Here is a 17,938-nt window from a genome sequence, read left to right on the forward strand (position 1 = left end):
AGCGGCTGCATTGAAGCACACCGGCTATGGGACACATTGATTTTCTTTTTTTGTATTTTATGTATGCTATGTAAATATTATTTTATGTAAATACTAACAACAATTTTTTATGTTTATATAATATGCGCATTACGTTTTTATTTCCCCGTTTCTTCTTTATTTTCAACACTACAACACAAACACAAACATAGAAACTTAACATAACTTAAATTCAGTACAACTAATGAAAACACATGACACGGTAAACATAAAGATAAACTAATACACTCAACACATACATGTCATTGTTTAGTCACGACCGCCTGGTATGCTCTGCTCTAACCACTTAAATTTTTCTTCCAGCTTATTTTTTTCTTCTTCCACCTCTTTGAGTTTCTCCTTCAACTCCGCAATTTCTTGTTTGTATTCTCGTTTATATTCCCATTGTTTTTTGGTCAAATCATGAAGAAACTGCAAAGATTTTTTGTAGCATTCCTGCTGACAGGGTTCATCAATCCATACCTCAAAATTGCAAAAATTTCCGTTGTTGCCTCCAAACCTGTTCACACACATCCAGTATTTGTGCCCAACTTGACCGTCATCCCAACAGTCCGCCATCATACAGCATTTGCCACATTGGCACATACACACGGTCAGACATTTGTTAAAGCGAAATAAAACTCTGTTTTTATGAAAAGTTTTGCTGTTTGTTATGGTTAAGCGCAGAAAATAACTAGAATGCGCCCGTTATTTATAGGCAAGACAACACAAAAAACGTAGTATTTAACCGCGCTATATATATTCACACAAAACATAGTATTTAACTGCAATATGCTTGGCGTGTTAAAGATTTTTTCTGATACGAAAAAGCTTTTTCACAGTCGGGCAGCTTTTCAGACTGACAAGACAACACACAAAACCTAGTATTTAACAGCGCTATATATATTCACACAAAACGTAGTATTTAACTGCGTTATGCTTGGCGTGTTAAAGATTCTTTCAGATACGAAATAGCTTTTTTGTAGTCGGGCAGCTTTTCATATCGACAAGACAACACACAAAACGTAGTATTTAACTGCGCTATATATATTCACACAAAACGTAGTATTAACCGCGCTATAATTGGCAGTTAAAGATTCTTTCTGATACGAAACAACTATTTCGCAGTCAGGCAGCTTTTCAGATCGACAAGACAACACACAAAATGTAGTATTTAAACGTGCTATATGTATTCACACAAAACATAGTATTTAAACGCGCTATGCTTGGCGTGTTAAAGGTTCTTTCTGATACGAAACAGCTTTTTCGCAGTCGGACAGCTTTTTAGATCGACAAGACAACACATAAAATGTAGTATTTAACCGCGCTATATATATTCACTTATTTATGAAACATCTTCCTCTTCTGACAACGTAGTTTTCTAATAATTTTATAGTGAAACTCGAAAGTGAACGTTAAATTTTTTGTTTTTTAATCCAATACTATTTTTGATTACATGAACGGGGGGGGGGGGAGNTAATTTACTCAACTGAAAAATGTTAAATATCAATAAGATGTAACAAGGTTGTGGAAACATAATTTTATTTGATACATCTTGCAACATAAACAAGTACAGACACTTATTACAAAAAACATTACGAAAACCAAACACTACATGTATTCTTGATAGTTGGGCACATTAGACGAACTTGCACCAAGAGCTGGATTACGACCGCCACCCAAACCAGCTGAAGGGCATTTACGACGGTCGTGTCCTGTTTGCGAGCTTATGCCATATTTACGCGCATAAAAGGTATCACCAACATCCATTTAGTTTCGTATAGGCATTCTCTTTTGCACTTGTAGCTTGCGCAAATAGTCCTTGTTACACAGCATTTTAAATGGTTCCAGCGGCCAATAATGCTCAGCACCCACTTGTTGCAACTACCCACTATATGTGTTTAAGTATGCAGCAACACTGTATTTCCTATCAACATAGTTGGTTGCCCCTAAACCTGTTTGTTGTAAGCACTTCATGGCATATGAGCACGGCATGTGGTAGATGGTCCATTTCCTACATGAACACAACTTGCTGGCTTCATTTACGGTGTGTAGATTATTCCTCCAGTGTTGATGGATAGCGGTGCAAACTTCAAAAACACCCCAGTCGTGATCATACTGTAAATATGAATGCCAATGTGCTCGCCTCCTTTATTTCTCAAATATTTTCATCGGTATTGGCATAAATTCAACACCCTTCTCCATCAATTCTGATGCACCTCTATGCTTTTCAACAAACCTCTCCGCCATCTGTTCGAATGTCATCTGGACCAAGGCAGTGACAGGCAATCCACGTGCAGAATTCAACCACCCATTGAAAGACTCCGACACATTTGTAGTTAGGGTTCCCCATCGTCTGCCACCATCAGCATGCAATGTCCACTTCTGAAGCTCATGTCGTATCAACCAATTATAGGCTCTTTCGTCTAACTGTCGGATCGATTTTATGCGCCTCCTAAATTTGCACTGCTGGTGATCAGTTGCAGCCATCCACATTAAATCATGCAAGTCCTTGTTGGGATATTTCTTCTGGAAATTGGCCTTTAGGTGCCTCACACAGTAACAGTGGTATGCATAGGGTTCCTGTCATTCAGGCAAATTCTCTACAGAACTTAATATACCACTATGCCGATCAGATATTAGACAAATACCTGAACGTTGTTTGACAACGTGCTGTTTCAAGTGGTTCAAAAATAGCGTCCATGTCTCTTGGCTTTTATTGGCACAGATGGCAAAATCTAGTGGAAATATTTGTCATTGGCATCTACTACAATAGCTATCAACAACTTAATATCATACTTTCCATAGACATGAGTACCGTCTATGGAAATTATCGGATGGCGATGCACAAAACCATCAATTGCTGGTTTAAATGCCTAGAACACGTATCTGAATATATATTCTGGTATTCCTATACTCCGTTCATGCTTCCATTCAACAACAGTCCCGGGCTTAAAGTGTTTTAGTGCGGCCATGTACCTGGGTAGAGATGAAAATGACTTATCCCAGTCACCATAAATAATTTCAAATGCATGTTTGCGCCCGAATATGCCTTTCTTTTGGTAATAGTACACCCATATTCCTGGTGGACGGATGTAATACACTCTTTGATCTTGTAACTAATGGACACTTCCAAGTGTGGAATCAAGACAAGAGAAATCATGTCAACATTCAAGTTGAAGTGATTCCCATTGAATGTGTCCATTTCACAAACATGGGTGCCAATATATTTACCCACTTTCTACAACCTTGTTTCCTTCTTGGTCGCACGCAACATCCAGTGACAACCCGTAAACCATCTACGGCAAACAACCTTGTATACCTCCGGACTTGACTCCCATACCATCATCTCACGACACTCTCTTACACTGTACATTTTACAAGCCCTGGATATGCGAGCTTTATCGGGAAAATACATGCCCTTTTCCAGCACCGTTGGTCTAGACTCATCCCACATTGCTGGCCGAATTTCATCAAGATCCCTTGTGAGGGCATCCACATCCGGCATACTTGGCAAATTATCAAGGTAGGGAATATGCCTTGAATGAAACGGAACGTGGGACTCGTACACTCTTGGTCTAACGGGAGGTGGAGCATGCTCCCTCGTCAGCTCAGGTTCGACATTCACTTCCTCATCATCATCACCCTCGTCAGTGGAAGGGTGTGTCATATCCAGACTCATCGATATTGTAGTCATAATCACTATTATCTTCCTGACCTTGCGCATCTGCCAAATCCTGAGTAAATACGTCGTCTACGGGCAATAGAGTGAGGTCAGGACCATCAAGTTTCTCGTTTTCACTGCAGAAACAACAAAATGATAAGCTACTCAAATTGATAAATACTTTACATATAGCTATATACTTCACTTACAAGTCGTAATGTGTTGACATTCCATGATGGACAATATCCTATTGGTGATAACTCCCGGATAGACCATCGTGATCCAACACACCAAAACTACGCATATTCTAACTGGGTGTGGGGTCATAACTTGTAAAATTCATATCTGGACGGTACCCCCTGTGGAATATATGAGTGTTAATACAAATTCAATACAACAAAAATAAATATCGTAACACAAAGGAAAATTAAAGTTTACCAGTCGTCTTGTGGAATATGTAAAGTAGGAGAGAAATTATTTCCTCGCTCCTCGTTCGCCCGCGGAGATAAGCTTAGATCCGGCCAAACTCTTTTAGCCGGAACATGTTGGCCTAAAAATGCTCCAGAATAACCACCCCATGATTGAGGGTTATCCCTGCTTTGTGCAACATCATTATTGCGAACGTCTTCAACCTTCACGTACATTTCCAATATTTTTATCAAAATAAGTTCCCGGTATTCATCCGGAGCCCCCAAAAATATCTCAGAGTTTCATCCTCCTCGATGTTAAACTCAACGTAACAAGCAACCCCTTGTGGAGTCACAGAATAGGGATATCTTCAGGTTATTTTAAGATTCACCGAACGTTTGCTCAACCTCATTTTATTGCATAACAACGATACCAGTCTCTCGTACTCCATTGTAAGTGGCAACTTAACATGACTCTGTGGAGATAAACTATAGCTCACCGAGTTATTCGCCACCATAACCTCCCCCCCCCCCCCCTAATATAATAAAACCCTTACTTTACGCACTTCAGACATTATGAAAAAAGCTTGAGAATTTAACAACAAGAAAAATTTATCACGAAGCTGGAGTATTTCTGAATGATTTTTCTCAAAACCCTTAACGTCTTTATATAAGGCAATGCCCAATCCGAGGGGGTCAAATTTTTGGAAGTAAAACGCAGTTTAAAAGAGCGTTTTACATATATGAATTATTGTTATGTCAGTTAAGCCCAGAAGAGTTATTGGTGGGCCCACTAAACATGTAAAATGCGGTAGATTACTGCGTTTTATATAGTTGTCTTATCAGCTTCCAGTAAAGCGCGTATTTAATTACGTTTTATATAAAACGCAGTAATAAACCGCGTTTTACCTTAACGTCCCAAACGGCCGTTAAGGTAAAATACGGTTCATAACCGTAAAAGTATTTTGAGTCCAAGAAAATCACATTTTGGTTGTTGATTCCCAAAAATGGACCATAAAATGATCTCATATTGCCTATAAGCCGATGAAAATGAACGGCTAGCTCTAAGATCCACCTATGGTGCGAAGTAGGCAAGTAGTACTGTATGATGACCTCTACATACACCAAAATACTATGCAGAAGCAGAGGAGTAGAGGAGGTTACAAGTGGAGGGTTTAAACTATAACACATGGCAGCGCCACCGAAAACCAGAAAAGTAACTAACTTTTGCTATTCTTCTCACCAACAAAGACACCCATCAATTCCACTTCTAATCCCTTCAAACTGTACAGAATTCTCTGTTTATTTGGATCTTCCATTTTTCAAGCTAAACTATCGCAGAGGCGCACAGGTACATAGCTTTAATACAAGTAGTCTTTTCTGTATATTTATGGTTAGGGTTCTTCTATGTGCGCTTCAACTAGTCCTCTTCCATCAGTATATATATATAATTGTTACTCCAACTCTTCAATCCTTGGGGGGTCTTTTTATTCAGCCTTTCACTTTGCTGTCGATGTGAGGAATATCAGCTTTTGGTATGTTCCGTCATCTTTATTTGATAGTATAAAGGAAAAATTATTTTTTACCTATTTTATGTGATGGCTGTTTAGTTGATTAGAAGGTTAAAATTTATAACATGATCTAGTGTGGTTTTTTTTTTTTTTTTTTGATAACCGTGCTGTCCAGGTCTCCCAGACCCATTTTACTATGTTGTTGTTGTTGTTGGTATCCATGCTAGTTACCTTAAAAGAAAAAGGTGATTATATTAAGGGGTTGATTGGAATGATTAAAGAATTTGAATTTTTGAAAGTTGTGAAAAAGTAGTACAAAAATTATTATTAGTGGATGGTTTAGAACATCGTGATCGTCACAAAAGAGAAAACTGTTATCTGCGTTGGGATTAACGGGAGTATTTTATAGGAAGCATTTTAAGTAGGTGAGAGTGAGAGTAGATCAGTAGCGATCTGACGAGTCGTAAAGACTGGCAATATTGGTAGGCATAAAAGGTATTATAAATAAAAGTTGAGATTGTATAGAGGGGATAAGGCAGTTGTTATCTCTGATTTGCTGAAAAATATTTTTAATAATGGAAGAGAACTAATATCAGAACTTAATTTCAATTTCGTCCAAATGTTTTCGTTAGTACTAAACCTATTCTATACTCGATGCATCAACAAATTCTGCATTGAAATCTGCGTAAAATTGTAATAATTGTCCAATTTCTAAGTAGTCAAATTGATTATGGTTGGGAGCCAGGAGCTACTCCGAAAGAGAATCTCTGACTATACGCCCACGTTTATAGTACAACCATAAATTAAAGGAACAAACTGTTTTATGCTATGATGCTTCTCTCAGAGATGGTGGTACCTAGCAGAAAATTTTAGTGTTAACATTTGTTTCCAAAAAATAATCATACGAGTTATTCTTAATTAGCAAGCATGAGCTTTTAGTACAGAAAATCAGCTTTTTAAGGAAGCGGAATAGCTACTTACGAGTCCAAACATGTTCGGGACATGGGGCTAGAGGGTTACAAACATTTGTAATAGGTTTCGGATGAGTCACGAGATCCTTCAATTAAGTGCAGCAGTGAAGTTTCCTTATTGATCTGGTAGGAGATTCTAGTGGCTATCTTCTTTAAAATTTATTGATCTGATGGTTGTATTGCTGCTACTCAGGAATAGAATCTTACAGCCACGTCTTCTTTGAGTATTGAAGTAAATGGCACAAGCAAAAACAGAAAAGGCTTCGAAACTTGCAAATTATGATGCTTACTTTGAGATGGTCCAGAGCAGAAAGAAGTTGCCCCGTAATTTACAGGAAACTTTGACTGATGCATTTGCAAAAATTCCAGTTTCATCCTTCCCTCAAGTCCCAGGAGGCAAAGGTATCTAAATTAGATAAGTTTTTAAACTGTTGTACTAAGTAGTTTGATGTCCAGTGCTGAATCCTAAACGGCTAACTTACACCTCATTCCAGTGATTGAAATAGATGCGGACACTTCCATAGGCGACGCTGTCAAGATTCTTTCTGAATCCAATATCCTATCAGCTCCTGTGAGGAATCCAGCTGCTCAGAATAGTAAGGATTGGCGAGAAAGATACTTAGGCATCCTAGATTACTCAGCTATTGTTCTTTGGGTGCTGGAGGGCGCAGATGCAGCAGCAGCTGCCTTATCAGCAAGTTCGGCAGCAGCGGCAGGAGTTGGAGCAGGTGCTGTTGGTACTCTTGGAGCACTGGCATTGGGTGCAACAGGTCCTGCTGCAGTTGCAGGTCTAACGGTGGCTGCAGTCGGTGCAGCTGTGGCAGGTGGAGTGGCTGCAGATCGAGGAGCAGGAAAGGATGCTCCAACTGCAGCTGATAAGTTGGGTGAGGATTTCTACAAGGTTATCCTTCAAGAAGAACCCTTTAAGTCGACGAAGGTAAGCAGGCCTTCTAAAGGATTGGCATTTAAGCTTCTTCCAAGTCACCCTAGCGGTTTGATTGATCGAGAGAGACTTTACCTTTTCATGGTGTTTGTGTCTAAGATATTTGTCATCTAGCCTTAAAAACTCTCAAACATGAAATAAAATGACCAAGTTGGAGGACACCAGAAGCTAGACTAAACTGTATTCAGAGAATTTGACATGAATACACATGACGAGGTCCACGAATTTTATTTGCAGGTGAGCTCCATCATAAAATCCTATCGGTGGGCACCATTTGTTCCAGTAGCAACAGACAGTTCTATGTTGAGTGTCTTGCTGCTGCTATCAAAATATAGGATGCGGAACGTACCGGTGATTGAAAGAGGAAATCCATTCCTTAAGAACTTCATAACACAATCGGCTGTTATACGGGGTCTTGAAGGATGCAAAGGGAGGGATTGGTTTGACTGCATCTCTGCTCATCCTATATCAGAGCTTGGCCTCCCTTACATGTCCCCTGATGAGGTCAGCAATTTGTAGCTCCTGACACTTTTTGATATTCTTCTGATATTACAGAAGTTTGGTGATGCCAAGTCTCTGTCTTTCCACATACACACAGGTTATTTGCGTTCAAAATGATGAACTGATTTTGGAAGCATTCAAGAAAATGAGAGAGAACAATATTGGAGGTCTTCCAGTTGTAGAAGGGCCAAAGAGGAAGATAGTTGGCAATGTGAGCATAAGAGACATCAGATTTTTGTTACTCAAGCCCGAACTCTTCTCCAATTTCAGGTATAGATAACTTGCTTCTTCCTCTGGGATTTTAATATTTGGTCTCTTCTAAGATAATTAATGATCAGACCTTTATTGCACAGGCTCATAGATGTTCTCTGTTTCTTTGTGTACTGATACACAATTTTGCCCGTCTCAATTGCAGGCAGCTGACAGTCACGGGCTTCATGAACACAGTTGCTTCGGCAACTCATGACGCCACAAAGGTTTCTACACCAATAACATGCAAGCTTGAGTCAACTCTTGGTAATGTGATAGAAACGCTCGCATCCAAGTTGGTTCACAGGATCTATGTGACAGCTGGGGGAGACGATGAAGTCACTGGTGTTATTACGCTCAGAGATGTCATTTCTTGCTTCATATTTGAACCACCAAACTTCTTTGATAACCACTTTGGATTTTCTGCGCAAGAAATGCTAGGGCAATGATACTTCTGTTGGTGAATAAGCAGGATACGGGGGATTTCAAAAGAACCAGCACCAGGTCTTTGGCATAAAGATCAAAGAAACAGTCTCGTGTACATCTTTAACATGTACAAGATGTTCCTTTTATGCAACTCGTGCAACATTATCGCTTGGTAGTTTTTTGAGTTTTTTTGTTTGTCCAGTTCGTTCAAGGTCATTTGGTCTTACTACTAACTACAAATAGGGATCGATAGTGACAAATAGAACAAAAGAGTTCATCTTTTTTTTTAATAATGCTCCACTGTGATGTTAGAATATGGCTCGAGTTACAAAATAATTGCTGGTGTGCCTGTTGTCATTTCATATTTCCTTGGTTAAAACTACAAGAATTTCTTCCGAGTTTTGCACTTGCTATATCTTCAAATTAATTGGTTTGTTTTGTTGAATCTTGTGATTCCGATGCTTGTTGGGTTGAGAAGCACAAAAAACAATCAAAAAGGTTCAGCACACTGAGTGAAGTAGCAAAAAAGCAAGAAATAGAGTCACTGATAATTTCGGTCCATATTCAAGATTTTTTCAGAAAGATATTTAGTGAAATTATCGTTTTCACCTTTTTCTACAAATAAAATTCATGTCCAAAGATAACTTGGAACTACAACAGGAATTTAAGGACCTTACTTGAAAGGTCACTACAACTTTATTGTCTACAACGTACGTTATATGTAAATATGAATATCACTGTGGTTAAAACCTATTTAATTTTCTTTTATATATAGAAGTCTGACATATTGTGGGTTTGTTTTTGTTGATATTGGAGGAATTAAAACCACGAATTGAAAATAAAAAATTATTGTAGAATACAGTCCTCTCCGGTGGGCAAAACAAAAAATTACTGTGAAGAAATAAATTTCCAAATGCACACGAACTCCATTGAACCACGACTAGCGCGACGGCAATGGCTATTGCACTTGGACTCTATCAACACAACTGCATATATGAATGATCCATGGTACCATCCTTAATTTGCATCCATTTTGAAGATTAACTGAAACAGGTATGCTTCAGTCAGTCAAAGACCACGAATTTTTGTATGCATATATACCCTGTGTTGAATTAGATGTTTGAAAAGAGAGCTAATGGAGTTGAGGATGTGAATAATGTTGTTATTACTACGGGTAGTCTTAAATCTACTAATGAATAGCACATAATTGATTGAACCCTAGAGCATCAAAATTCTATAGTTAGCTCTGAAGATGTGATGTTTGTAGAAATGCAATAGAGCATAATTAGAGAGCAGCCATATGGAATTCCTAGAATTTTCTCCACTTGTTAGACATGATTTACTCATTCAGAGGATATAATTTTCCACTTCAATTCCATACATAATATGGTGTCATCTGAGGAAGATGATTCAGACGATGACATAGAGATGATTATGGATATTTTTTAAGAAGAATAGAGAAGGAACTCCTCAAGAAAAGAAAACAAAAGATGTTTTTGGATTTAAATTTGGATTCTTTGGTGAACAAGAAAAAAGAATTCCTAGTTGGATACTGAAGAAAAATTAAGGCAAGGAATTAATGACTCCTTCTAGATAGAAAATTCTTGTTTTGCATAGCAATATTGGAACTAGAAAGCCATTGTAAATAGAATATAGGATTTGCCAGTTTCTACCAAGTTTTATCTGCAGCGGTATCGGCCTAATCCCCCTCTATGAATTTGTACAGTTAGACCTCTCTATAACAACATCCCTATATTATAGCAACACTTCACTATAAAAGCCAAGCTTTTCCGAAACCAATTTTCATGTTATGTTATAATATATGTTCTCTATAACAGCACTTCGCTATAACATCCAAAAATATTCGGAACAAACGAGGCTGTTATAGAGAGGTTATAAAAAGTGTTTCTTTCTTCTTCTTCTTTTTTAAAGTTGCATTGATAGTTAAGTGAGTGAGCCTATGTTATATATGTTGATAGTTAAATGAGTTAGCATATGCCATTCAGCTGGTTAATATATTTTCTTTAGATTGCTGTTGCTTTTATTCCATTTCCTAATAGTGTACTATAGCTAACTTCATCTTATCAACTTTTCCATCTCCGTTATAAGCATGAAGAAAGTTTGAACAAGTTACCTCCAAGATTTTTCTACTTAAAATATACTGATTCAATCTTACATGATCTTTTAGGTATGGAAACTTATTAGTATTACGACTCTTATCAGAAAGTGGAAACACCTTTAGTTTATTACCAAGACTCAGCTTACTCTTCAGACATCAATGCAAAAGGCAAAGAGTGAAGTGCCACTGATCCAAGTTGGATGGAACTTAGCCAGACTAATTGAATATCCATGGCCAACATAAACACAACCATAGCTAACAGATACACCCCCATAGATTGTAGCACCAGTGTTAAATGTCCACAAGATTTTACCAGTACTGGCATCCATGGCATAGAGAGGGCCATTAGGAGCCACAGACCCTGCAAAAAGAAGCCCATTAACTATGGTGACCGGCCCATGGGCCGTCTCGTTGCTAGGGTCTGCAGTGGTCCAAAGGATTTGGCCCGTGTTTGCATCCAATGCTACCCATCCACCAGCTGTTGTTGTTTGATTCGAAGGTGCTAAGGTAAAAGGAACTCTATTTCCATTGACTATGTTTGTGTAAACTCGCCTCCCATCTGTGGCTGCACCCCATACTCCTCCTCCCTCCAAGCTCCCCGGTCCTGATTTCTACATCGCACAAAAATTCTTAGATAAACAAATTTGTACTAATATTTCACGTTCACAAAGTTGATTCATCAAGACGTCCACACTTCAAATTATCAATAGATTTAACTTATGTACACTGGAGTGAAGAAGTGTTTCAAGCCCATAGTGTATTTAATCACTTTAGCAGATTATGTAGTTTTGTTCTTAAGTTACCAAATTAAGTTTAATAAAGATTGTACATGTCGTTGCATGTCACTCGACTTGCCGGGACAAGAGTTCATACAAAAGGGGATGTGCAAGATATACAAAAATGTCGCTCATAGATTTGAACTTATGACTTAAAGCCATTTTTGAACCCTGTTAGCCTCTACACTAGAATCTTCCTTTATGTCAAAGGGATTCAACAGTTTATATGTAACAAAAGTGTTCGTTTTTACCCTATATACATAGTATATAATATTCTATATACATAGCATATAATATTCCAGCAAAGGACCTAGTCCTGCCCCTGCTTAACCCGATGGCGTAAAACGGAGTATGTAATATTGTTAGTGTACAGAAGTCAAATAAACCACAAGCAAAATGCTACATCATGCTAATTAAGCTCTTTGTTCACAAAATTCTTACTCAAGTATAGAAATCACTAAAATATTATTCGTCAAATTTACCAGCAAACAAAAGCTACACATCCTTTCTCTCGTCAAAATCAATTTATGGATGTTTGAAAATTAACGAGTCTAGTTAATATGAATCTAGAGTATGGGAGTGTCAGAAAAGGTGACCATTATTGTATCTATATATGCAAGTGTGCAAGGCAAATGTACTGAACAAGAAAATCAAATAAACCTGCAGCTGCAACAATAAATTAAGCAGCTTGTTCACAGTAGTAAAGTTACTCCTATCCTTTCTTAAGTTACTAATATCCCTTCCAAAGCTAAACTCGTTGAATAGTTGTTACTCGTCTGTTCTAGTTACCACAATCTGATTAGTATTACTTCTTTGATTTCTACTCTGCTTCTCACAAAAGCAGAGTAGAAATTGTTAAAATGTTTCTACCTATATATATATTACACTATACTTTCTGAAGAACAGAACATTATTGATGATGTGAAGAGTACTTGAAAGATGAAAACTCTGGTTATAAAGATTTACCTTAACCCAAACAATATGGCCAGTGTTGCGATCAAGAGCCCAGGCGAAGCCACTTTTCTGCACAGCTACCACAATATCACGTAGTCTTCCATTTGAGAATATAGTTAGCAACATAGGCGCCTCTCCAAAATCTGCATCCAAATTAGGCCCTGTTGGGCAATCTGGATTATTAGGAACTAAACAAGTGAAATAGAAAACGTCGTAGCCCCCAAGCTGTGTTGCCCAAGCAATTTCTCCGGAATCTACATCCAACGCAAGAATAGAATTAAAATGAACATCTTCACCAAAACACTGATCAGGGTTAGTTGGTGGCGTCTTTCGATTATTCTGTGCTGCTTGGCATCTCAGCACCTCTGGTGGAGCTAAGTACAGATTTCCTGTTCCTACGTAGACAAATCCTGTGGCTATGTCAATAGCAGGGCTGCTTCCCCATATTGCTGCTCCCGAATAACCTCCAAATCTTCCACCATTGTCTGGGAGTGTATATGTTTGCCATAGAATTGCACCAGTTCGAACATTTAGCTTTACTAGACTGCCTCTAAAAGTACAACATTGTGCAGCTGGTAGTAGTTCCTCCAGTGATGATACTCCCACATAATATCCACTGTTAGAAAATTGGAAACAAGTTTAGTGTCTAATTATCGCAACTAAATGTATGGTGAATGACATAGACATAGCGGTTATATCTTAGTGGCATAATCAGGTACTGTATTATATTTTAGTAGCTCAAGAGACTACCTAATTTTTCTTATGCAAACAGATCATTAAGTAGGATAAATTTTATATAATGATTAAAAACATATATAGCTGACAAGTTTTTGTGGTATTAAACATGTTATGAGATTTTTGTGGCTATAAAAGAATGTCATTAAGCGTAAAAATGAAAGTTTAAAGTTAAAATGTCTCAAATTATAGAAATGTACTATTCATTTTGGTACGGATTAATATGGAAATAGTATCACATAAAATAGAAAGGAGGGAGTAATATTTATGCTATCCGAAAACAATTAACATATCAAAAATGAAATAGCTAACCCAAAGGAAACTGTTCCTGATTGAGTGATAAGAGCCAGAGGCCTGGAATCTAGCAAAGTGGACCAAACAAGTGTGCCTGTTAAGCGTCTCACTGCAATCACAACAGCAGGTCCATAAATTCCCACAAGTAGAAGATCATCAGCCACAACTGGAGTTAATCTTGACACTGTCACATTCACAGTTGTCCTTGTTACAGGCAAGCCAGTGAGTCTTGTAAGATTCTGTTGCCATATGAGTTGTCCAGTTAATGCATTCACTGCATACAAATTCCCATTCCATGAAGGGAAATAAACTACTCCATTGGCCACTGCTGGGGTTGCTGTAATGTCAAATCCAGCCAAGAATTTCCACCTTAATTTCAATCTGTTTATTGTTCTTGGACTTATCAAAACCTCCCCAGCAGCTGACCTTCTGTTTGTTCTGTCTCCGCCGTGATTCAACCACTGAATTTTCAAGCATGCACACACAGTTGAAACGCAAATTGTCATGCATGAAAATGACTATAAAAAAGATAAACCAAAAAAGGAGAAAGAAAAGGTAGAGATTAAATGATTTTCGACATACTTCGGAAGATGTACTATCTATAATAAAGCAAAATGTGATGATTAGGAAAACAAGTTTTCCATGGTTGACTCCCCAATAAGTTGAAGCCATAAGCTTATAAGAGGTAAAGGATCAAGAAACTACGTAGTATAATATAATTTAAAGGAATACGTGAAGTATTTATAGGATCATTCTCCTTTTACCTTGTTTAGGGGCAGTTTTTGTCTTATTGTATTACTCCCTGTTCCAATTTATGTGAACTTGTTTAATTGGGCATGGAGTTTAAAAAAAAATAAGACTTTTGGAATTTGTGGTGTGTGATTATAAAAGCTTCTCATTAAGGGTAGAATTAGAAGTTTAAGCTAAACTGCTTCCAAATTTAGAAAGAGGTCATTCTTTTTTGAACGGACCAACATAAATTGGAACGGAGGAAAACTAATTTAGAAAATGATGTATGCAAAATAACTTTTGCTCTTTTTCTCTTGTGTCATAGCAAGATCTTTTAGACTAAAGTGATTGAGATGTATGTCACTATCAGATAAGACAGTTACAACAATTGGTAAGTGTACTGTCATAACTTGTTCAAAGCGCATAATCTGAAGAAGCATTTTCTTTTGAGTGCTGCTCTACAAGTTGTATCCAGAATTCAATATCATATGCTACTTCCGTTCTAATTTATGTGAATCTATTTGATTGGATACGGAGTTTAAGAAAAGAGAGAAGACTTTTTAACTTATGGTGTAAAAAGAAATATATATTTTATGTGGCTATAAATTATTGTATAAAGGTAAATTATTTCCAAATCAGAAGATATGTCATTCTTTTTGGCACGGACTAAAAAGAAATAGGTTACATAAATTAAAATGGAGAGACTATCATAGACGGACCTAGCTCATAGCCTAAGTTTTCCGTAAAAGTTGCCTTCGGCTTTGGCGGAATTGTGATCAATAGATTCACACCATGATTCTTTCTTTACTCTCGTGTTGATAATTCTCATTAGATCTTTACGATTAACTTATATAGAAAAGAGTGTAAGAATATTTGTCTTACTTTTCGAGTTACTAATTCTACTTCTTATGAACAATTATGATACACAAAAGTCAGCAAGAATCCATGAAGAGTAGTCCATTTGAAAGTTAGTTATGTTAGTTAGAATTCAAATTTGAATATTAGTTAATGGCGGAAAATGTAGTTAGAATGCTTAGATGCTTTAGCTCATTTCTCTTGGCCTTGCTTTTACATTTTCAGTAGATCATTGAGTACTATAAATAGCTAGTTGTAATAATTCATTAGTTACTTTTTGAATATCAATGAAAATCCGAAAATTCCCTCCCACCTCTCTAATTCTCTAATTCTCTGTCTTCTCTTCTTCTTCTCTGCTGCTTCTCCTCCCAGTTTCTATCCCTTCTTAGCTGAATTCTCTTTAACTGTCGACTAGATACCAATAATTTGGTATCAATTGGTATCAGAGCCAAACCATGGGACCCCGTAAAGCTGTTGATCCTACAAATCTGGATTGGCAGGAACAATATGAAGACCTAGCTGCACAGCAGCTAGATCTGCGTTCAATCCTCGATCAGAAAACAGATGAATTGCGAGCTGATTTGGATCATCGACATGCTGAATTGCTACAGGTGGTTGAAGCACTCAAAAACTCGATTGATGGAATGCAGCTGCACCAGCAGTCACGAGACAATAGCTCCACTTCTAAGAACCGCGATAATGTGCAGTCAGGTCAGGGAATTTTAGGACCTAATCCATATCATGTTCCTAACAATCGCAGTCATAATTTGTTATTCCCTAGATTCAATGGTGAAAATTTGAAAAGCTGGTTGTATAGAATTGATCAATATTTTGCTGTTGACAATACTGCTGCAAATCAAAAGGTACATGTAGTATCTATGCATTTGGATGATGATGCTCTAGCCTGGCATCAGTCCTATTTGAAATGCAGAGATTTGCCTACCCTTCCCCCATGGGATGAGTATATTGAGGCTTTGATTGAAACATTTAGTGAGTAATATACTGATCCTATGCTAGAACTGAAGCAGCTCAAGCAGACTGGTTCAGTGAAGGAGTTTCAATTTGCTTTTGCTAGGTTATTAGCTCAGTGTGATCTAACTGTTAGCCAGGCTATATCCTGTTTTCTAGGAGGATTGAAGGAGGAATTGGTAAACCTTGTTAAAATGCATGAGCCTCAGACATTATCCAAAACTTATCGTTTGGCTAGATTAGCTGAAGCAACTTTAGCAGCTAATGCTAGAGCCTTAAGGAATCACACTACTTCTGTATCCTCTACTCACCTCAAAAAACCTTCCTATGAGCCACTTACCCTCAAACATAACCCTAGTTCTAATTCCTCAACTCCTCGACTAGCTCTACCTCCCTCAACCACTGTGAATGTGGCCAGAAACAGGAGGACTATTTCTCCTGCAGAAATGCAGGCTAGAAGGGCACAGGGTCTTTGCTACTTTTGTGATGATAAGTACACTGTGGGTCAGAAATGTAACCTACCTAAGCAATTGTTTGTGATGGATTTAAAAATTGTAGAAGGTGAGGGTGATGAGACTAAGAAGCAACAAGCTGAGGAGACTCCTTCTAAGGACGAATGGGCAGCTGGAGAAGGTGATACCCCTATGATATCTTTATGTGCTTTAAGTGGCTTACAAGGAGCTCAAACTATTCATGTTACTGGATATAGTGAGAAGAGACCAATTCAAATTTTACTTGATGGGGTAGTACTCATAACTTTATTGATGAGGGGGCTCCTAAGAGGTTGGGGTGTCAAATTTGTCCTACTAAGGTGAGTTATGTAAGCCTTGGCAACAACATCTTGGAAGCCACCTCTGGAGTGGTTAGGGGCTTTGAATGGATTCTGCAAGGCACAACATTCTCTTCTGACTTACTTGTATTCCCAGTTGGTAAATATGACCTGGTCTTAGGAGCTTTATGGACGAAAACACTTGGTCCCATTACTATGGATTACTCAGAGCTTACTATGGCCTTCAATTATCAAGGGAAGTCTCATTTATTGAGGGGAGTGTCTGAGGATTGTAAGGTCTCCAGTCCAAAGTCCTTGAATAGGCTAAAGGGTAATGATATACAGTTCTTTATGCTGCAAGTGAGAGATAGTAACCCTAGCTCACTTACCACTATGCACTGTCAAGCCTTGCATATGACTACAGCTTATAGTACTGCCATTATTGATCAGCTGCTGCATCAATACCATTTGGTCTTTGCTGAACCTACATCCCTACCTCCACAAAGGGGAGCTTTTGATCATAGAATACCTCTTCAACCTGGCTCAAAACCTGTAAATGTTAGACCATACAGGTACTCTTCTATTAAAAAGGATATCATTGAACAGTTGGTTAATGAAATGCTGCAACAAGGGTTCATCCAGTATAGCAACAGTCCTTTTTCCTCTCCTGTGGTTCTTGTTGGCAAGAAGGATGGATCCTTGATATTATGTGTAGACTACAGGGAATTGAACCAGTACACAGTCAAAGATAAATTCCCCATACCCCTTATAGATGATCTGCTAGATGAGTTGGCTGGGGCCACAATTTTTTCTAAAATTGACCTCAGTTTTGGTTATCATCAAATCAGAATGCTACCTGAGGATGATTCTAAGACTGTTTTCATGACACATTCTGGACACTATGAGTATTTAGTAATGCCTTTTGGTTTAACTAATGCTCCCTCTACATTCCAATGCCTCATGAATCACTTGTTTCAGAAGTTTCTCAGAAAATTTGTTCTAGTGTTCTTTGATGATATTTTGATCTATAGTGTTAATTTGCAAGATC

General features: G+C 37.9%; 2 protein-coding genes across 3 annotated transcripts; one reads left to right on the plus strand and one right to left on the minus strand.

The window, feature by feature from the left end:
• Window positions 1-5,226: 5,226 nt before the first annotated feature.
• Window positions 5,227-9,088, plus strand: LOC109243180 (SNF1-related protein kinase regulatory subunit gamma-1-like). 2 transcript variants are annotated; one of them, XM_019410090.1, is made up of 6 exons: window positions 5,227-5,440; window positions 6,765-6,973; window positions 7,066-7,508; window positions 7,752-8,018; window positions 8,113-8,285; window positions 8,431-9,088. In XM_019410090.1, the coding sequence occupies exons 2-6, from the start codon at window positions 6,808-6,810 to the stop codon at window positions 8,711-8,713; spliced, it is 1,332 nt and encodes a 443-aa protein (XP_019265635.1). In that variant the 5' UTR covers window positions 5,227-5,440; window positions 6,765-6,807; the 3' UTR covers window positions 8,714-9,088. The 2 variants fall into 2 exon arrangements, with proteins under 2 accessions (XP_019265635.1, XP_019265637.1); XM_019410092.1 differs by lacking the exon at window positions 5,227-5,440 and adding an exon at window positions 5,470-5,624.
• A 1,870-nt stretch (window positions 9,089-10,958) lies between these two features.
• On the minus strand, window positions 10,959-14,074 carry LOC109243175 (polyvinylalcohol dehydrogenase-like). The gene is made up of 3 exons (XM_019410088.1): window positions 13,587-14,074; window positions 12,552-13,155; window positions 10,959-11,420 (listed from the first exon to the last, which is right to left on the minus strand). Exons 1-3 carry the CDS (start codon window positions 14,072-14,074, stop codon window positions 10,959-10,961), a joined length of 1,554 nt encoding a protein of 517 aa, XP_019265633.1.
• Between the last annotated feature and the right edge of the window lie 3,864 nt (window positions 14,075-17,938).

This window comes from Nicotiana attenuata, unplaced genomic scaffold, assembly GCF_001879085.1.
Source record: "Nicotiana attenuata strain UT unplaced genomic scaffold, NIATTr2, whole genome shotgun sequence".
Classification (NCBI taxonomy): Eukaryota; Viridiplantae; Streptophyta; class Magnoliopsida; order Solanales; family Solanaceae; genus Nicotiana; species Nicotiana attenuata.